Source organism: Ascaphus truei, chromosome 6, assembly GCF_040206685.1.
Source record: "Ascaphus truei isolate aAscTru1 chromosome 6, aAscTru1.hap1, whole genome shotgun sequence".
NCBI classification, from domain to species: Eukaryota; Metazoa; Chordata; class Amphibia; order Anura; family Ascaphidae; genus Ascaphus; species Ascaphus truei.
Genome location: NC_134488.1, coordinates 36,027,042 through 36,049,075, shown reverse-complemented (window position 1 = coordinate 36,049,075; position 22,034 = coordinate 36,027,042). Strand labels below are relative to the sequence as shown.

The window sequence follows — 22,034 nt, the reverse complement described above, 5'->3', positions numbered from 1 at the left end:
TTAGCCGAGCTTACTAATCAAAAGCAAATACTCAATACTGTTCTAACTAAATGCTTTTATTTGTGTGAGCTTTCGAGATACAATGATCTCTTCTTCGGTGATGTTACAACCAACGGATGAGACTCACAAGGATGAAACAGTCTGTCTGTGAGTGGGTTCACTGGCATTGCTTCTCATCGCAGGCTATGTTCAGATGCTGTGTTTAAAACAGCAAGCTTTGGCTTAAAGATTCCATGTAATAATGGTTTTGGGAAAAAAGGTGGCACTGTGTGAGTATATATATATTCTAGACACACACATATATATATACACAGGTGTAAACATATGCACACACAACACACACCTATATGTAGATAAGCAGATATATATCTGTAGATCTTTGGAATTAAAATGTTAGAGGCAGAAAATTACTGGAATGGGAATAAACATACATTTAGTTACCGCTGTGACCTGCCTGGTTAGCAGTGAGACAGAATGAAACATACCTAGTTTGCAGTTGCCCTGAGTAAAAGGATCACACAATAGCAGGAAATCCTCTCCTTATACGTCTCACTTTCCACTTCAACAATAACTTCTCTTCAACAGGAATCTAAAAACAGAGCAGTAACAGAAGTCCCCTCCGTGTCAGTTACCCCAAATCTGCAGTTTCCTGCAAGTAACATAAACTTCAATTTAGCAATGAAATAAACTCCCATCCTAAGATATAGGAGCCTCTGTACTAAGCGTCGCAAAAGGCTTATTTGGTGCCAAATTGACACGTGGAAAAATCATTTTTAATTGAACTTGTGCACACTTTTGTACTAACCTGAAATTTCGCAATTTGCACCATCAGCGTAAAAAATTTATGTTTTCATAATTCAGAAAGATGCTGCGCTCGGGCTTCAGATGTTACCCCTAAAAAGACTCGTAATCGCGTTAGCGCAGAATTCTGTTGCTATGTGTCAACCAACAATGTATTTGGCGCAGCTCGGATGTTTCACTATATACGTTACCAAAATGTGTTATTTTCACTGCATGGCTATTAGAATATTATTGCACGAATAAATGATATTTGCTAATACTGGTTATTAATCGAAACATGCACATAATAGTGTTTTACATTAAGTTGTATCTATTAAATATGCAACAAGTATCAATCATTTCAAACAACGAATGATGCGTGATCCGTATGAAGTCTTCATACACACAATGCAGAAAAATACCCCTTGTGAGCACAGTTTCACATCTCAGACATGTCTGCAACATGCCCTTCCCCATTATCTCCTAGCATACAGTGCTTCCACTGCAGCCAGGGATTCTGGGTAATGACAGGAAAATTAACACACTGGATTATATGAAAATTTGTATTACATTTTAGCTCAGAAGATTTGGCACGGTTTTTTTTAGTCTTATCCTGTTTATTCGCACTTTCTCAGCTCCACCAGGCAGCACAGAACTGTTTCCCATGCAGGTCTATGCAGAGTCTTATCAGAAAAATGTCAATTTTTTTTCAGATAAAGTTCTTTGGAGTCTATTACCCTGACTAAGTGACAGGAGTTTAGCAGCCATATTAACGCATCACTCCTTCACTGCGTTAATATCAACTCCGGGGACCCTCTGCTTCCTGAGATACTTTAACTCCATAGGGGAAGGCGGTATCTTTCTGCAGGTTTAAATGTCCCTGTCACTTGGACCAATAGGAAGCCGTGAAGGAATAACATCAGGGCGTCCTCTTGGTCTGGGTGACGCGGGACATTTAAACGCCGCCATTTCGATAGCCCTGTCGCAGTTGCTGCCTGCAGAGATACCGGCAACCCCTACAGACAGAGGTAAGTATATCGGGAAGCAGGGGGTCCCCGGAGCTGAAATTAACGCAGTTCGGCTTCCGAGACCCCCTGCTTCAATCCTAGAACTATAAAAATATATTAAAAAAAGCAATGCAGGATTGCTGCTTTAATTTGGGTTTAAATCTCACATTTTAGGAATAAATACACGGTTTAAAAAAAATCAGTGAGAAGTGAAAGCAGACCCCGTACTATACTGTTATGTAAAGAAATCTTACATAAATAAATAAACTGGCCGGTGGGACGAGCCCCCCAAGGCGTCAATAAGGAGTTAAGCCTCAAAATCTCTGCCAGATATAATGTGGCCGTTACCTTCCAGGTCACCAATCTGCGGCAAGTCAGAAAAGCTGAAATTAATATATACAATGATCCGCACTGAACATTTTTTTTCTACATTAATACACAGATTTCTCCTCCCTATCAGTCAATCTCCCCTACACGCTCCCGTTACTTACCTGCACACGGGTGTGACACGAGTGTGGGAGCTATGAGGAAATCACGGGCTTTTATAAACGTTCCACTGAGTTTTACTTTCGAATCATAAACATTTTCAGCTGTTTCATTTCAAATTTTCTGACCGCTTCCTTTTCCTGCCATAAAGTGTTTTTAATGACTTTAAGATGACTGTTCACAGTCCTACTTTACTGATCCTCTGTTTCTTGACTGCTAAAATTCTGAATCAGGCCCTCATTCTCTCCCGTCTTGATTACTGTAACCTCCTGCTGTCCGGCCTTCCTGCCTCTCACCTGTCTCCCCTACAATTTATCCTAAATACTGTTGCCAGAATCACTCTACTCTTTCCTAAATCTGTCTCTGCCTCTCCCCTGCTGAAATCCCTCTCCAGGCTTCCTATCAAATCCCGCATCTCACACTCAATTCTCCTCCTCACTTTTAAAGCTTTACACTCTTCTGCCCCTCCTTACATCTGAGCCCTAATTTCTCGCTATGCACCATCCTGACTCTTGCGTTCTGCTCAAGGATGTCTTCTCTCTACCCCTTTTGTATTTAAAGCCCTCTCCCACCTTAAACCTTTCTCACTGATTGCCCCACACCTCTGGAATGCTCTTCCCCTCAATACCCGACTAGCACCCTCTCTATCCACTTTTAAGACACACTTGCTTAAAGAAGCATATGAGTAGCTCCGTGGCTAATAATATACACATGATACATAAAGTTTGGCCCCTGCAGACGCACTTATCAGAATGCCCTGCTACTTTCTCTTTATGTTCTTCCTACTTACCAATTAAATTGTAAGCTCTTCAGAGCAGGGACTCCTCTTCCACAATGTTACATTTATGTATGAAGCACTTATTCCCATGACCTGTTATTTATATTATTTGTTATTTATATGATTGTCATGTGTATTGTTACTGTGAAGCGCTATGTACATCAATGGCGCTATATAAATAAAGACATACATACATACATACATACAGCTTTAGAGGATCTATAACAAAAAGATGTTTGCATTTCAATGATAGACTGAGAACAAGGTGGACAAGTTATTAGATATTCCAACTGCAAAACCAGGAGCAAAACCAGTGCAAAAAAACAGCACCATTTATCAATCAAAAGGAATCCCATTAAAAGCAACTGGAGTTTTTGCTTTCACTTTAGTAAATAATTCCCAGGGTTTCTGGAAATATGTTTCCCACCGACCCATGAAGCAGGGCCAGGAGGAAACGGTAACCATGACCCAAAATCGAGAAGAACACAGATCCAATTACACAACGAGAAGACCGTCCTACAGTCCAGAGACGAGGTCACAAAACTGTGAATAATACATTTGGCTTGTAGACCATTGACTAAAATTGTCAGTAAGGTTTTGCTTAAAGCAAAACTATGATCTTTAAATGTGGGGACAAAAACACTGTCTCAAACAACAGGCCAATCTCTCTTCCCCCAATATTATCCAAAGTCGGGGAAAATGTGTTCACTCCAAATTAAGCGATTACTATACCATGACATATTTCCTTAGCCAACTCCAATCTGGCTTTCACCACGGACACGCCACAGTTACTATCCTGCTAAAAGTTTGCAATGAAATCCAGTGTGAAATGGAACACTAATTAGGCTGAGCAGGGATCCCCTTTATCTTCTATGCTGGAATGGAACGGGGACAATTTACTGGTGAAATATTCCTAGATTTTGAAAAGGCTTTTGATACTGTGGTCATGTTATTTTGCTTATCAAACTCCAATGTTATGGAATAGGGAAGCATGCTTTAAACTGATTTCATTCCTACCCATCAGGTAGATACCAACATATGTCTATTTCAAGCTCTAACAAAAACCCCTTGGATCTCAACTGCGATGTCCCGCAAGGCTCTGTTCTGGGGCCCCTTCTCTTCTAAGTCTTCATCAATGATATTCCTACAGCTTGTAAGGGAGCCTCAATACACATGTATGCAGATGACACACTCTTATATACAAACAGCCCTAGCCTCTCCAACCTTGAACACGTACTTCAATCTGACTTTTTGAGACTTGAAAATTAGATTTCCCAAAACAAACTGTTTCTAAACACTGATAAGACTGTAACAATGGTATTTGTGACCAAGGCCAAATGTCTAAAGCTTCCAATGACTGAGCTACAGATCAGAACCAACTCTTATACCATCCTAGCCCCTATTACTAGTTTCAAATATTTCGGCATATGGTTTGACTCCCCTTTAACATTTGGGTTGCACATTGATACCCTGACATCCAAAACCTATGCCAAACTAGGTGTACTTTACAGGAACAAATCCTCCCTAAGTCTGCTGGTCAGAAAGTGTATTGCACAGCTGATGCCAATGCCAATTAAAGACTATGGGGACATAGTATACGGCTCGGATCCCCAAACTCACCTTGGCAAACTTGATACACTCTACAACTCAATATGCCGCTTTGTCCTCCAATGTAACTACAACACATCACTGCGAAATGCTCAAAGAACTAGATTGGTCATCACTTGTGTCTAGGTGCAAAGTTCACCTTTCCTGTCTTGCCTTCAAATACTTTCTGAGCAAGTTACCCGTCTATCTGAACAAGCTCCTCACCCCTACCACATGCAGCATTTATCATCTGGGATCTGACTCCAAAAGACTGTTCATGGTCTCAAGGTTCAGTAAAGTATCCGGCCGCTCCTCCTCCTCTTATCGTGCACCCCAAAACTGGAACAGCCTACTGGAGACTCTCACAGCCGCCACCAGTCTAAGTTCTTTCAAAACTAAAGCTGTCTCAAATTTTAATCTGGTCTGTTACTGCTACATACGCCTATAATATATATTATCTCTAACTGTGCATGCTACTGTATGTCTTGTATATAATGTATAACCCTGGTCACTTATGTAACTATGTATTTGTAACCATGTATTTGTAACCATGTATTTGTCATCATAACTCTATGCCCAGGACATACTTCAAAATGAGATGTAACTCTCAATGTATTACTTCCTGGTAAAACATTTTATAAATAAATACATAAATAATTGGAAAATAACGTTTAGGTGTCACCAATCACTGCCAATATACAAGAAAAATGAAAAACAAAAACAAACGTGACACACCACCAGTAAATGATGAGCAAGAGGTTGACTTCAAAAATAAAAAAGTTTATTGCATCAACAGCATCGTAAGACCTCTAGAATTCTGTCCCCAATAGGTTCTAGAGCCGTGAGACCACTCGGTATTGGGGCGTGCATCCTCAGAATGGCTAGGGCTCCAAAATGACACCGAGTGTGAAAATAAGTCTGTATCAGAATAATATGATTCCCCGCTCGCCGGCTCAGCATAAGATTTTAAGAATGGATTTGTTAGGAGGAAGAATCTGAAAGGATTTATTCTAGCTGGGATTGGATTATTAAATCTTCTTGGCTGTGATGGCCTTTGCCAGGAGTCATTTTTTTTAATCATTGTCCTGATGGTCTCTTTTAAATTTCCCCTGTTTCTTTAACCTGATGTCCTCCATTTTATTAATGTTTGCTGATAAGGTCACTTCCAGGTCTTTGAAGCCTTCCATAACAGTGTATTGTTTGAGTTTAGTTTGTAACTGTTGTATCTCTTTTTCTAGTGTTAATTTCTCCTTTGAATTGAATAATCAGTCCCATAAGTTTAAAAGGAACTGTCATCCAATACTGCCTTCCGATAAGTCTCAAAATCAGTGTCCTGGAATTGAAAAGTGGGTGTCATTGCCACCCTTAGCCCTCTAGGTATACGCTTTACCTTAATATAGTTTTCCATCTTAACTATATCCCACCAGATTCTGACATCTTGGGATAGATATTTTTCCAGTCTAGAAAAATGGGCTTGTAGGTCAGAAAGGTCTTCACACTGTTCCTCTATTAAGTTATCAAATACTTGCTCTGCCCTCCTGCTTCTTTGAGCATTATCGGAACATATTAGGATATAGCTAGAGCTACTCTGTGCCATAACGTCTCGGGTGGGTTTGTGTGTCTCCATAATCCAGCAAAACTATCTTTACATTACACACAATGGGACCAATTCTATAAGCCTCGATAAGTCACTTATAAGTGGGCGTTAACTACCAGTGTCATGTTTATTGTGGGTAGCGGGGGTGGGTGATTGTACCACCTGATAGAGCAAACCGTTGTCTATTTCAAATTTGTCGGCTTCTCTCATGAGGATGGCGTTTTAGAATTGCCGGCTTGTTCTTCTGGATGGCCTGGCGGATGATGCCGGCTATGAGATCCACAGTATACGCGGGGATGGCTTTAGATTGGCATCCTAAACAAATCCGCAACCCTCAACTCTGAGAAGGCCACTATCTTGTATGACAGCGGCCGTGTGGCACATGGCTCTCATCCCATCGTCCTTAGATCTCCTCCCAGAGTTCATCGTCTGGAGTGGTGCTCAGTACTAGTCTTCGAGATAGTGCATCCGCTCTGATATTCAAGGGCCTTGGTTTATATTTCAGAGTGAATCAGTAGTTAGATACGCCGCCAGCTATCGGTGACCGGTAGCATCCAGTTTTGCGGTTGTCAGTACATATGTGAGCAGATTGTTATCCGTCCTCACTTCGAAAGCTTCCTCGTATAAATAGATTAATAGTCATGGAGCTTGCCTACGATGGCTCACTGGAGGGCGAGAAATTCCAACTTGTGTACCGGATAATTTTGCTCGATAGGAGTCAAACTGCGGCTGATATAAGCTACTGGTCTGAGTCCCTCCGGATGTTTCTGGTGTAAGACTGCAGCCAAGCCGTTAAGACTCGCGTCTACATGGAGAACTTAGGGCTGTTCTGGGTGGGCATAAGCGAGAACAGGTGCCCTGATTAAGCTCTTCTTCAAGCCCAGGAAGGACCGTTCAGAGTCAGCCATCCACTTATCATTGAATGGTTGTCTAGAAGAGGTGGACTTCCGTCCTGTGTCCTTGGGGTATATTTTTTAGAAGGTTGTTGAGGGGTTTGGCTTTACTTGAATACTCCTCCACGAATCAGCGACAGTAATTGCAGAAGCAAGGGAAAGAGCGTAGCTCCATGAAGTTCTCAGGTCCTGGCCAATTCACCACAGCCTCCACTTTGGCTGGATCAGTGGCGATCCCATCGGCAGATACAATATGTTCCATATAGGTTACTGAGGTGTGACAGAACCGGCACGTATCAAGGGATAATTTCAGGCCTTCTTGACCCAAATGGTCCAGCACCTTTAGCAGCCTCTCCATGTTCATCTAAGGTCTTACCGAAGACAATGATATCGTCGAGGTACACCAAACATTTTCCGGGATTTCATGTCACCAATGGTTTTCTCCATTAGACATTGGAAGGTTGAAGAAGCTCCACAGATGCCTTGGGGCATACGCGTAAATTGATAGAGGCCCGGGGGACAGACGAAGGTGGTCTTCTCCTGTTCTTCAACACTCATCATTACCTGGTAGTACCCAGATCACAAGTCCAGAACACTAAACTACTGGTTTCCAATTAGAGCATTGAGAAGCTCTTCGATACGGGTAAGAGTGTACTGATCGGGTACTGATCGAGTACTGATGTCCCCCTCCAGGAGAAGTTGCAGCCCTATTGCCTGTTGGCTGACACGTGTCCGTGTCCCAGAGACTCATGGGACATATAGTCCCTGCTGGGAGCCTGCTCCTATTGGCCGCCATGTACTGCGCATGCGCAAGCCTCGCGCATGCGTGATCGGACACGCAAAATGGCGACACCCGCTGTCGGGTACGCCACGAACCTGCTCGCCATCCTGACCGGCCGCCATGCTCCCTACTACTGTGCCGGGTCTGCTGCCACTCTGGCGGCACCCGGCATCTCCCTGCATGCGCGCGCGCCTGCCTGTTGCCCCCACAATGCTGCCCACTGCAGCTGGAGGTATGGGGGCCAAGGGAGGATTCCGCTATAAGTATGTATTGTAAACAAGATCCCTCTGAAGAACCAATTAAGCTGGTGTCATTTAAAAATGTATTATGATGAAATAGACCAGTAGCAGCCTGCACAAATAATACAGGAAATTAAATATAGAAACAATGCTGTGATGATAGCACTATATACTAGAGCACCAGTGCACAGGCTGGGGGGCATGGAACCGGCCCAGATCGTTTGTTGGGGCATCAATGACAGCTCCAAATTAGATTGCACCAGGTTACCCTACTGCTGGGGTGCACTCAGTGAATCATGCTACTTGTGTCTTTTAATGTCTGCCAGCAAACAGACTCCGCTCCCATTAGCTTCTTCCTCCCATAGAAAGGAATTCTCGGGAGCAGATCTCACAGTGACCTCAGATTGCAGCTGCACAGTTGCAGAGTTTTATGACAGTTTTGTGAGGTATATTCCCATTTATAACACTTTGCCATGCGTTTTAGAGTTATTTCTTATGTGTTAATGCCGTGGTTCTCAACTCCAGGCCTCGAGGTACCCCAAAAGGTCAGGATTTCAGGATAGCCAGGCTTCGCACAGGTGGATCAATTAGTCCCTGCTTCAGCAGATGTGGTGCTGTCTTCAATTCAGCCACTGATTGAGCCACCTGTGCTGAAGCAGGGATATCCTGGAAACCTGACCTGTTGGGGGGTCTTGAGGACTGGAGTTGCCCACCACTGCTCTATAGTGTGTTTGGGGGTATAACCCCAGTATAACACCAGTTTGAGTGTATAACACCAGGGCATGTTCACCAGTTTGGCATCTTGATAATGGTCCATGTAGGAATCCAAAAGGTCGATCCTGCCTTGTTGAATAAATGAAGTGTTTGCAGTTGGGTTGGAGTCCTGCGAGTGCATCGTTACTACAATGTTTTCTGCAACTAATCTCTGCACGAGGTACCCAGGTAACTGATTATTGGAACCCTGAGTGTTCTGATTTGTCTCTCATGTGGAATGAGTACGACTATCATTTAAGTAGCCCTCTCCAAATATTGATCTTGACTTTCTTATTTGAACTTCGTGCAGAGTAAATAAGTACTTCAGTATTAGGTGATACCGCTTTGTGTGTGTGTGTGTGTGTGTGTGTGTGTGTGTGTGTGTGTGTGTGTGTGTGTGTGTGTGTGTGTGTGTGTGTGTGTGTGTGTGTGTGTGTGTGTGTGTGTGTTATTATGGCATTCAGAAAGAATCTGAAACCATTTCAAGCCGTGAGGTAGGAAAATGCCCATATGGTATCTCAGCCTCTCTCAAAGTTCTCCCCCGTATGATCTGACCGCAGTCTGTTAGAGCTGCCTAGAGAGCTGCACAGAGAGAGCCACAGCTCCCTGCTGAGCTCACGCAGGCGGTCACACTGCTTTTATGTACATTTTAATACTAGTGTGCCGGAGCAGGGGGTCTCCGGAGCCGGGAAACAGGGGGTCCTCGACCTGAAATCAACACCGTTGATCCGGAGACCCCTGCTCCCTCATGTTAGTATTAAATTTTTAATAAGAACAGCTTCATTACCTTAGCGGCTAGCTGAACCTGAATAATCCATTTACTGGGGGCAGAGGGGGAGGATGAAGTGGGTAGTTGCCCTAGGGTGGGTTGTTAGGCCTTGCGGGAAGGTTGCGGAAGGAGTTAACCTGTACACTACCATAGAGGTGGGAACCGCTATGGTAGTGAAGGGGTTAACCACTCCCGCTACCCACCCGGTAGGTCTAACCACCCGCCCTTGGGGAAACTACCCCCTTCATCCACCTCCAACAAACCAGGTACTCTGGTTTAACTCCTTCAGTAGCTTAGCTAGCTGCTAAGGTAATTAAGCTGTTTTTATTCATTTCAGCCCTGGGGATCCCCCCCCCGGGACTCCCCCCCTGCTTCCCGAGTTACAAGCCCCGGGGGGGGGACTCCCCCCTGCTTCCCGAGTTACAAGCCCCGGTATCTCCCTGCATTGTTACAATTTCCCGCATCACGTGACCGGGACATTTAAGCTTTGTAGAGATACCAGCACCCCATACCAGGGTCTGTAACTCAGGAAGCAAGAGGTCACGAGGCTGAAATGAATGCGGTTCAGCTCCAGAGACCCCCTGCTTCAATACTGACGCAGCTCTCACTGTGCAGCTCTTACAGACTGCGGGCAGATCACATGGGCAGAACTTAGAAAAAGACAGAGCTAAAGACACCGCTGTCCCGAGCCGGTTTCTGACTTGCGATCACTCTTTATGTATACCGTGATAACGTCAGACCGTGAGGTAGGCCACGCCAAAATGTTTTATATACAGTAGCAGTGATTTTATTGAAGCTACTTGGATAGGCCCCATAGTGTGATGTTTTATGCCAAATAAGTGGATTCTCTTCTTTCAACTTCAAGCCCTCTTTGAAGAAATTTAGGATGTGGTTATGCGTCTAGATTTTGTTTTTATCCCGTTCTTTTCTGAAACTGTTCTGTAGGAAGCACTGTGCCACATTTCCGCATATTAGATCTAACATTTAATAAGTACTGTATTTGGGCTCTAATTGAAGCCTTCTAAATTTTAGAAGAGTAACCGTATTTTCGGACCCATTTTGCTAAATTGGGTTTTGTGCTAAGTTCATCATTTTACTAGGAAACGGGACAGAGGACTCTGGAGGTAAGACCTACAATTATTATTGGTGGTGACAGCGTAATAGAGGTGTAGTGTGAAGGTTTTTGAGGAGATACTGTACTCTCTGAACCAGTTTTCCCATTCCTGGTAACAGGTTCAGGAGCATCCGCACACAATCCCCCGCTTTACCCTCTGGCTGGCAGGCATCACCGGGGTGGCAAAACTCTGCCCCTGCACCTGATGCCTCCGGCCAGGAGTAAGGCTGCAGCAGCTGGGCTCTCGTCTGATTGACCCCTGATGCCCTGCTAGTGGAATGGAGTTGACTTCCTGCAATCCTTGCTGCCTACAATCCCTGGGTCCCACTAACAGTCTCCTGCCGATTCAGACTATGTCTAACCCGGCTCCCTACCCCAGAGCCCGCGATGCCACAGCAAGTTGTCTGACCTCCGCTTTCCCGAGACTCGGACGCCCACAGTCCCATACTTTCTAAGCTGTGGTCATTTTCACCGCATCCCTAAATTCTGCTCCTAACTCTAACCACCCACCCTTAGTCTCTAAATCAGGGGGAACCAGAGGAGGTAAATGGAACAGTAAGTCAGTCACTGGTCACGACTCAGTAATCTGGCTTACCTGTCTGGTCTCCTCAGAGACAGCTGGAAACATTGGTCCCAAATGCAGGGGGACAGGGGTTAATTCTGTGGTGATCCCTGATGACTGGCTCCTAGGAATCGCTGCAACAGGAGCCAGCTCTGCTGTGAACACACAGGTAACATGCCCCAAGTCATTGCCGAGCATAACTGCGGCATCTAACCCAGGCAATTCCCCCAACTCCCTCATTCCATGACTGGCACCCCAATCCAAAAAGACCCGATCAACCCGGAGCCACCGCGGTCCTCCATCTGGCATGGTCACGCTCATCCCGGTGCCCGGGAGCAATTCTCCTGGCTGGATCATATCTGGTCTAACCAGGGTAATGGTGACCCCAGAATCCAGCAGGCCGTCTGCTTGCTGATCCCCAATGGTCACCCTCCGCAGATGCTTCTGCCGGACATCACTGGCCTACATCCTGACTGATGCAACTTGATGTTCCTCCATCTCCGTTGCTGGTTCCTGAGGGTCAAATGCAGATCTCTCCGTAGACGTCCCTCTCTGAGTTGATTCCATGGCTGGACTTGACTCCTCTGTGTTTGCCAGTCGCACACGGGCGAATGGCCACACAGCTTGGGAGCGTTGCCCCGGATGGGGGTTAACTGGACCTGGCACGGTCCGGACAGTCGGGTCTGCTATGACCGACTCTGAATTCCGCAGGCTTAGAACTGCTAGGTGTTGCTGCAGGTTGCTGTTCTCCGTTCACCAGGGGCGCATGAGGGGACACTATTCCGTAAACCGCTGCCAGCATGCGAATCCGCTCATCAGCTGTAGCGTGTGCCCGCATTGAGGCAAGAAGTGCTGTTAGTCCAGAGTTATGGGTCTCCGCAAGTACAGGAACAACTGGCACTGCTGGCGCAATAATGTTCCCCGCAACTCCCAAACCCAGAATTTCACCAATATCCTGGTGAGCACCCTCTCCCTCACCTTGTCCATCTTCCTCCAGGGGTGGCATCCTTCTGCCTACCCTGTGCTGGTGTGACTCAACTGCAGGTACCAGAGCTGTGCTGGCAAGCACAGAAATGCCTGCTTCATGTTGCTCCAAATCTTCCTCCAGCTTTGTCTTTGCCCAACCAGCTGTCGGTAACCCATACTCGTTACACCAGGCAATGAGCCTGGCATGATCCCAGGACCAGAACCGTCCCGCTCGTCTGTCCATGATTCACCCACAGGCAACAAGAGAGGGCGCAAAGATTGACCGCATTATTCGCTTCTCTTGTAACTCGTGTGTGTGCGCTCTCTCACGCTTTGGGGGAGCTCTTAACTGAGAGCCTCCCCTCTATGATACAGTACCCCGCAAGATACTATACTATAGATTCAATCAGATCCCACATGCTGCCACCAGTTAATATATAGCCTGTCACGGTAGACCAAGCTTATTAATACTTTATCATCTGGATCCTTTGAATAAAGCATGAAATACAATTAATTTTATTTATTCACATAATGAACACACAGCTTGAATTACAAAATTATCACGAATAACACACTTACTGGGATGGGGCGAAATGAAATAAAAATGTTCACGGAATGAAATCCACAGAAATTCAGTCTCTAGGCAGGAATTCCCACACGTGGGGTTGCTGCACAAAAAGAGCCGTGTAACAGTCCTTGGCTATGGGCGCTAGCTGCAACCCCTGTTTCTCCACCAAAAGTAATATTTTCATTCCCCCAATGCAGGATGAATTCATCCTTAGTCCTTACAAATACTGGAAGCTTGATACAAATCTTTATTGGCAATGAAATAGTCTCTGTACCGCCCACTGTATCTTAGATGAATCTGCTTACAAGATGGAACTTCTTTCAAGATGGAATTTAGATGAATCTCAATCTCAGATTACTCTGACCTCTCATTGCTGCACCAACTTTTAAATCTTTCACATGTCCCATTTTCTCAGACTACAGTGAATCACTGCAAGGGAACCAATTATCCCACCTATAGCAAGGGTTTGCCAGGCACTCCAAAAACTGGCACAAAGCCTCAGTATCGCAACTGAGCATGTGCAACAAAAATGTCATCTTCCCCCCACTGGCCACTTGCCACTTAGCATATCTAGCCAAGCTTACTTCCCAGGACATCTGTCAGGACAAACTGTTCACCTCTCCCCCTCCCCATGTAACACCTTAGAATGTCAATCCCAGACACAGGGAAATTGCGTCCCATGGGGGCTCAGGAGTCAAAATTATGCATGGCTTCCTCCCCGAGGTTTCCTGCTAAGCATTTCAAAGCCCAGTATTACACACCCTACGTGTCAACAAAAGGTTTAACACCTCTAGGACAAATGTCCCATTGATCTAGTAGCCATAAGCCCCCCTCTGAACCAATGGCTCTCACACGTCTATTTCTTTGAAGCTTAGAGGTTTCTTATCCCGCATTTCAAAGCCCAGGATTACACACCCTAAGTGTCATCTTCTGTTCTGGACTGAATGATGGCGAATCCCCTCCTGTCTATAATGTTAATTTCCTTACTCTTATAACTTTTTAGAATACCAAAATTATAGGGGGCATTCATTTAATACTGGGGGTGAATATTAATGCTCAAAAACATAACCCCTTTAAGGGTTCGTACCTCAGTAATGCCAAAACAAAATATCATCTTTCTAGGATGCTCCTAACGAAAGTTAGCTATCGACTTTCATGTGGTTTTAATCTTTGATTTTAATAAAACAAACCTGCTCAGTCTTATACCTGACTGGGATAAACATTAACCCCTTTATGCCCCGTGTAGGTTGGGGGTATTTTTCACAGTCACAGTAATGCATACACAATGCCCGGGCCCAAGAGTTGACATTCTACATTTTAACTTAAAACCCCTATAACTCTCTTCACCTTATCCCTGGTGAGAGATGTACTGAAACCCACACTAGGGCCTGGGGTTTGGGAATATTCCGAGAACCATTAATGCAATTCAGTTCCCTGCCTTGTTTTACTGTCCTGGTTTGTGCTGAAGCAGGGGGATTTGGCGGTGAGCTGCAAACTGCGTTCCAGGGAGGATTTTGTCCAGTGATCTGTGTTACTCATGTCCTCAGGAATCTGGGGGGATTCCTGAGTATATGTGTAACAGGGGACTTATCCCTGTTCACAAATGTGCCTCTAATCCAGCAGTGTGGTGGTTAACTGCTGGTAGGCAATTAACTAACACCCCCTGGCTGATTACAGGTCTTAGAAAAAGCCTGCCTCTGAGACAGGAAGGGAGATTCTTCCTGAGCTCACACGTGAGTTGAGCTGACCTAGGAAGCAGAAAGAGCAGAGATATCCTTAGTCTCACACGTGGGGCTGACCAAGGAAACACTGCACATGAACAGATGTCTTGAGCTGCAAGCTGACAACAAGAAAAAGGGGGACAGCACTTCTAAACCTGACTGCTGATATAGCCTGTAGAAAAGGCAGCAAACCATGAAAGAGAGAAGCCTTCCCACTACAGCTACCAGAGAGACAGATAAGACTTTCTTTTGGAACTGTTATGTATCTGTATATATGTTTATATTTTGGGGCTGGTGAATAGCTTAGCTAACCAACCCAGTCAGAGAGGGCTGAGCTACATGTGTAGATAGTCTCCAAAGTGGAGATAGGTTTTTGTTTGGCTTATTTGCATATGTTTTGCTGTGTAAAAGGGACAAGCGCAATAAAGCTTATTTTAATTTCACCTTAAAACAGTCTCCATTGCGTACCTCTGAACATGTTTCTTACAACATGTTTCGGGGTAACCCACAAAAGTGGCCCCCGTCTACCCAAACACACCCAGACAACATTTTACCGTAAAGTCACCCCTGAAACTCACGGCCTGCACATCCCCGCTGGCACTCCTGGAACAGTAAAACCCCATACATCTTTATTGTACCAACAGTTATATACCACAAATGGGGTTGAAGAGCTGGCACTCACAATTTCCCAATATAGCTCAGGGGCACATTTCACACAATGTATCATACATTTTCAGGACTGCATCCAGCTCTGGACTGCAGAACTGACACTTCACAGTCACCTTTTATGACTCAGCCCCCCCCCCCCCCCTCCCCCCAGCTGGGTATAATGCTTTAATTGGTGGCCTGGGGACCCCATTCACTGTCACACTGCCCCCTTAAGATGAAGGCTCCAGAACAGTCACAATCTCAGGTGGCTTGCTGAGCCTGAAAGAAATTGAGGTTCTTGCGGTGAGACAGTCTTTCTGACTGATGTAGTCCTCCAGCCTGGCAATAGTCCTTGTCCCCTCCATGGTCCACATCCATCAGGGCACTGATCTGTGGTAACCACACACTGCAGATGCACAGGTTAGATAAATGAACAATTTATTGATAATAAAACAAATAGCATAGACTCCCACATAAGAAATCACTATGCCGCTCCACACGACGCCTTGAGTCCTCCGTTCCCGTTTTTTTTCCCCTTGAGGCGCATCCGACGTCAGGACCACTCACAGGGGACTCTTCTTGACTACGGATGCCGACAGTGACCAAAAACGTACACCGGCAGGGAACAACGCGTTTTGCGAGAGCACTCGCTTCCTCAGGATCCTGCTGGTAGGGGTTGTGACGGTCGTGAGGATTTGGCCCAGGATTAAAGGGGTTACACCCCAATTGGCCACCCTCTACCCTCACCTGGGAAGCAAGGGGTTAACTGGACTGAGGTCCAGTAATGTGTTTTTACCTAGCTCCAATATCAAAATGCTTATTCCCCTGTGTAACTGTATTGTGTTTTCTATCTGTTTGCACCCACACATACACTAGGGTTGCTGCGGGAGGGAAAGGGTTAATGTTAAAACAGTGATTATAGCCCTTTGTTTAACTTACCCTCAAAGATGCCTGCCTACTAAATGCAAATGGTCAGCAGAGCGACCAAATGGGTAGGAAGCAGCCCCTGATCAAAGTCTACCTGTTTGCAGGAAGCTGGAGTGGAATGTGAGCGTTATAACTAACACTTACAAACCATAGTATCCTGCCATGTGGTAGACTGGCCCAAACGCCTCTGATTTAGGAGTGGGGCTAAAGAATGGGTGACCTTATTAAATATAAGAATATTATGAGATGTCCTTGGCTGAACGTGCTAAGAGTTACATAGGTGTATTTGTGGGACTTACCCCCAACTAATGATTCTAAACACTTGATATCTAACAGATACTAAGAGCCAGATATTAATATCTCTCTTAATTTTAGTACTACATGGTAATATTTAGTCTCATTGGGAGCGTCAGGTGTGACGGAATGTATTAATATGTCTCGCGGGCCAGTAAGTACTTCTGAACTGAAGTTATTAAGTTATTTACAGTTTATATGGAATTTCGGTTCTGTTCTGTTATGGTAATAAGCAGGAAGAACATCTTGCTAGAATTTACATAGCCTGATGATCAAAGGCTAAATTGCCTAATTGTTTATGTTTGGCCCAGGGATCAAAGGAACTGAATTTTTAAGTGTGAAACTTCACACTAAACAATGGAAGTCAAACAACTTCAAAGACTTTTGCTAGCCTTTTTGGCATCTAGGGTTAAGAGATGAGTTTGACATAGTATTTAAGTCAGAGTCACCCCTTACTAAAAGGTTCTTCTATACCATCTTGATTGCTGAGAGAAACGCTATGCAATGTCTTCATGCAAAGTCTTCATGAGCTGCCAGTCCTGCTGTGATGTCAGCTGAAATATGGAAGATTGCTGTATGAACTGCCAGTCCAGATGTGACTGTTTCATCATTTCCATCTTTAAGTAAGTGTCTATATTTTGCCTGTTATTTGTTTATCTCGTGTGTTCACCTTTATCAAGGAATACATTATATTTTATCATATCTAAGTCTCGTCCCAGTTCAGACCCAGTTATATATATATATATATATATATATATATATATATATATATATATTTATATATATATTGTGACAAACGCCCCTCTTTTGTAGTGCTGACGTCTGTCTGGGTTCTTCCCGACACAGTCTTCTAGGGTTAATTATACAACAAACAGGATCATGCCAAGTATTATGCTGCTTAACTCAGGCTTCTGCCTGCTTTATTTTCATCCAAGTAAGGTACTGCAGCTTTAACATGTGTAGGTTAGAGGTACTCAGATACTTTCATTCAGCAGTTCACATATTTCAGTGTTACCATATTTCCCACACTGTTATTTCAAGAAATAAAACCAAAATCATATAAGCAAATCCTATCCCTTTCAGGGATCTAAATACACATCAGAATCAGTCTCTCTAACAGCTGCTGGCCAACTAAACTGGTTCCCCAGCTTAAAACAATGCTCTCTCATTTAGGGACACAAGATACAGCACAGTCTTTTAGCAACAGCAGTAACCATTTGTTTTGTCTTATCTGTTCGTGGTGTCCAGGCAAATCCTCTGGTACTGTCATACGTGGAGAGGCCGTCAACCTCGATACTGGATGCAGGAGAGTAGCGACACCCCCAGCCCCCAGGCTCCAAGGAGAGAGAGTGAAATGCAAAACCTCTCTGCTCTAAATACCTGTGCATGTGATTAGAAGAGCAGGTGAGGGAGAACTAGAGCCATTGTAATCTGTGGTCTGGATTTTCCATCCAGCTGCCTGAGGTAATGGGAAGCTGTGGAACGGATCATTTGTAACTATTCCTGCACTTTCTGCTCTAAAATGGGGCAGAAAGCTGCCTAACATCTTTGGACTATGTCACATATCCCCCTCCCCAGCTCACACCTACTGGGGTGAGCGGCCATGGACCTCACTGGGGTGAGCGTCCTACCTGAAATACTTGAGCTAACTCCTCAGTACAACATTAAGTATTCACATGACACGAATATGAACTTCATTATATAATTTACCAACTGAAAGGGCCATCAACCCTGTATATTAATTTGTAGTTTAGCTACATTTTCAACACAGAGAACCAATATAACACTGTACCCTTGACAAAATGCTTATTCTAGAGGCCTAATATACCTTAACTACAATAGCTTATTTGCATAGTTAAGTGTCCGTGACATAGTCCACACGTGTAATAACAAAAAAAATATCGGTCAATTCCCCAAACACATTTTTTTTTTTTCTTTGACTTCCAGTCCATTACATTTCCTGACTTTATTTCATAGGCCGCTGCAACCTGCAAATGACTGGACTGTTTCTTTAGCTTCTGACGGAACTCTGGGCCCGGATAGTCTTTGTCTTTATATTGTGGCACAGAGTGGCGAGATCCGGAAAAATTCAAGGCCAGCGTTGACCTTCGTCGCTTTTGATTTGCGACCTTTGAACCTTTATGGTACTTCTTACTGCCATGTATTTTCTCATGACCATCACTCACAGAGATTTGGGATTTTTCCTTTGGGGCAATTATATGGTATTTAGAAGATGAAGCACTGATTACCTGGAGCACCTTCACCTTGATGGGGCTCTCACTAACTCTGGCTGTACCCTGTGGCATTTTACCTTTGCAGCCGGCAGGCATGTAGTCTTGGACCTCTCTTTCCTGAGGTCTACATTTATTCAGGCGGAAGTACCGCTGGATAACCAGTGACGCATTTCTCAGGGTTTGATAGCGAATCCTGTTCTGTGTCATCCTAGTCAGAGACTGGATTTTTATAGTTGCTCCTTTCATAATGAGGAACCTGTTTCGTACCATGCGGGCACGGTAGAATGATTGAAGAACACAGGCTGCTTTATTCCGGTGATTGAACACACGAATTTTCATCCCTCTGTAGGCAGCCTGTAGGATGATAGTTGCGGCGCGTTTACGCTGATAATTTTCTCTTTCCCTTCTTCCTTGGATAAGAGCTTTGCAGTGCTTCTGAATTATTCTAATGCTTTTCTCCTTTTTCAAAATGTTAAGTTCCTCCACGAGAGAATTCTGTTTTGTGCACACATCTCGCAATTCTGTTCTCAGAGCGTCCATTTCTTCCTGGTGCTGGCTCTGAGTGTGCATCAGTGCTTCCTGCACTTCTAATTTTTCCTGAGTCAACTGTTTCTTTATTTTTTCTGCTTGGTCAGTCAAATCTGAATTTTCCAATTTCAGAGTCTCATTTTCTTGCTTTACAGTCTCTAACTCACTTAGGGCAATCTCATGGGTTTGCTTCAACATTCCCAGCTCTGTGTTCAGACCGTGGCCCTCCAGGCGCAAGTGTTGCACCTCTGTGCTGAGCGCATGAACCTCTTGTAGAGCCTTCCCGTATTTCTGTTTTAGGATAGCAATCAATTTGTCAGACTTAATCTGTTTTTCATCCATGGTGACAATTACGGTGTTGGCCTTTTCCAGACTAGTCGTCACCTCTTCCAGCTCACTCCGTAAGAGAGACTCTGTTTTCTTCAAAGCCTCGTGCTCTTGTAAAGCTGGAAGTATACACCTCTGTAACTCGGCGTTCGCTTCTCGCACCTTATTGTTAGATTCTTGCTCCTTCTTCCAACATTCTCGCTCCTTCACCAAATCCTGCCACAGGACTTCATAATTATGGCGGGCAGCTTGGAGTGCAGAAACCAAAGCCTCTTTATCCTGGTTCAAGGATTCAGCTTCCCTTTGCTCCTCCTTTTCCTTTGCCACTGTTCCCGTGACAATTCTGCCGATCACTCCGGTCTGTAGCACATCTCGGCGCCTTTCTGACGCATGTCCTGACAGCGCAGGTTCAAGTGGCTCGGTCACTTCCCCTGTGACTTGAGGGACAGTTTTCTTTTTCTTCTTCTTTCTTTTTGCTTTATTAGCTCCAGAGATATCAGTGGTACTGGGCACACGCTCACTGGTATCAGCTTCCACATCTTGCTTGCACACATAGGGCGTTGCTTGCTTTTGCAGCTGTTTGTCTTTGAAAATTTTGGGGCACACATCTTCCATGTGACCTACTTTATGACAGGCCCAGCATACTAAATTCATCTGTGGGTACGGCTCTCCTCCAGGGGCCACATACGAGTCGTCATCATCATCATCATCATCATCGTATGGCCTGAAGGGACACTGTTTTTCATGATTATGTACATTACAAAACAAACATTTCACGTCGGCCATTTTAGAAACCCGGCAGGAACAATTTGCTAGCTGCAATTTCACTCACTTCAGCAACTTGCATACAGCACTTGCTAGCTGCAAATTCACTCACTTCAGCAAAATGCATTAGCTTTACAAACAGCACTTGCTAGATGCAAATTTTTTTTTTCTTCTTCAGCAAAACATTTTGGTTTTCTGTTTGGGTTCAGGGTTCAGGGCACACTTCGCACATTCTCTGTGTATGCTAGAAGCACAACTGATATACACAGTGGGACAGACTTCACTCATAGCATCTGTACTTTAGTTCAGCTCGGCGGCCATTTTAAACCCCCGCATTTATTTGCAAACCCACAGACTTTTTAGTGTCGACCCGCATTCTCCACCATATGTGACAAACGCCCCTCTTTTGTAGTGCTGACGTCTGTCTGGGTTCTTCCCGACACAGTCTTCTAGGGTTAATTATACAACAAACAGGATCATGCCAAGTATTATGCTGCTTAACTCAGGCTTCTGCCTGCTTTATTTTCATCCAAGTAAGGTACTGCAGCTTTAACATGTGTAGGTTAGAGGTACTCAGATACTTTCATTCAGCAGTTCACATATTTCAGTGTTACCATATTTCCCACACTGTTATTTCAAGAAATAAAACCAAAATCATATAAGCAAATCCTATCCCTTTCAGGGATCTAACTACACATCAGAATCAGTCTCTCTAACAGCTGCTGGCCAACTAAACTGGTTCCCCAGCTTAAAACAATGCTCTCTCATTTAGGGTCACAAGATACAGCACAGTCTTTTAGCAACAACAGTAACCATTTGTTTTGTCTTATCTGTTCGTGGTGTCCAGGCAAATCCTCTGGTACTGTCATACGTGGAGAGGCCGTCAACCTCGATACTGGATGCAGGAGAGTAGCGACACCCCCAGCCCCCAGGCTCCAAGGAGAGAGAGTGAAATGCAAAACCTCTCTGCTCTAAATACCTGTGCATGTGATTAGAAGAGCAGGTGAGGGAGAACTAGAGCCATTGTAATCTGTGGTCTGGATTTTCCATCCAGCTGCCTGAGGTAATGGGAAGCTGTGGAACGGATCATTTGTAACTATTCCTGCACTTTCTGCTCTAAAATGGGGCAGAAAGCTGCCTAACATCTTTGGACTATGTCACAATATATATATATATATATATATATATATATATATATATATATATATATATATATATATATATATATTGGTATAAATTACAGCCTGTCATAAAGTCACCGTGACAGGCGTGTCCTTGTTGCTGTATTTATACACGCAAGATACATCAATTAGAGGAGGAGGGGGAGGGAACCAATTAATATTCCAATTCGTATGGCCCACATGAAACCTCTACCTCTCACTCTTATTCCTAATCAATCTTCTATGTATACAGACTTGTCTGCAGGCTAATAATAACTTGCTCATTATGCGCAATATTATCCTTAATTGGGCAATAGCTGGTCATAACAATAGAGGGAGCTTAATAAGTCCATCTATTACATGCAAACGTTCCAAACAATACAGTGCAAACACATTGTGTTAGTCATACTCATATACACACACACACACGATATGACCTGTAGCCAAGACTTAACATCAGGAATCAACAGTTTAAAAAACACTCTTAAAATATACACAACATTTATATGAAAACGCTAAAAACACACGAGCAAAAACATAATAAAAATAG

The 22,034-nt window shown here is 44.2% G+C and overlaps 2 protein-coding genes across 3 annotated transcripts in view; both read right to left on the bottom strand.

Annotated features, from left to right (window-relative positions):
* LOC142496904 (uncharacterized) overlaps nucleotides 1-2,358 on the bottom strand; it is a 109,737-nt gene extending 107,379 nt beyond the window's left edge. Inside the window, exons 1-2 of one of the 2 annotated variants that reach the window (XM_075603987.1) lie at nucleotides 2,279-2,354; nucleotides 486-589 (exon numbers count right to left, since the gene is read on the bottom strand). The gene's annotated coding sequence lies outside the window, so the exon portion shown is untranslated. Of the gene's footprint in view, nucleotides 1-485; nucleotides 590-2,278 lie in introns of both variants that reach the window. The other variant, XM_075603990.1, reaches the window with a different exon arrangement.
* Nucleotides 1-22,034, bottom strand: part of LOC142498034 (uncharacterized) — a 115,233-nt gene that overhangs the window by 2,536 nt on the left and 90,663 nt on the right. Inside the window, exons 14-16 of the mRNA XM_075606543.1 lie at nucleotides 12,325-12,548; nucleotides 12,044-12,165; nucleotides 8,939-9,073 (exon numbers count right to left, since the gene is read on the bottom strand). Of these exons, the coding sequence (XP_075462658.1) occupies nucleotides 8,939-9,073; nucleotides 12,044-12,165; nucleotides 12,325-12,548 (481 nt within the window). The remainder of the gene's footprint in view (nucleotides 1-8,938; nucleotides 9,074-12,043; nucleotides 12,166-12,324; nucleotides 12,549-22,034) is intronic.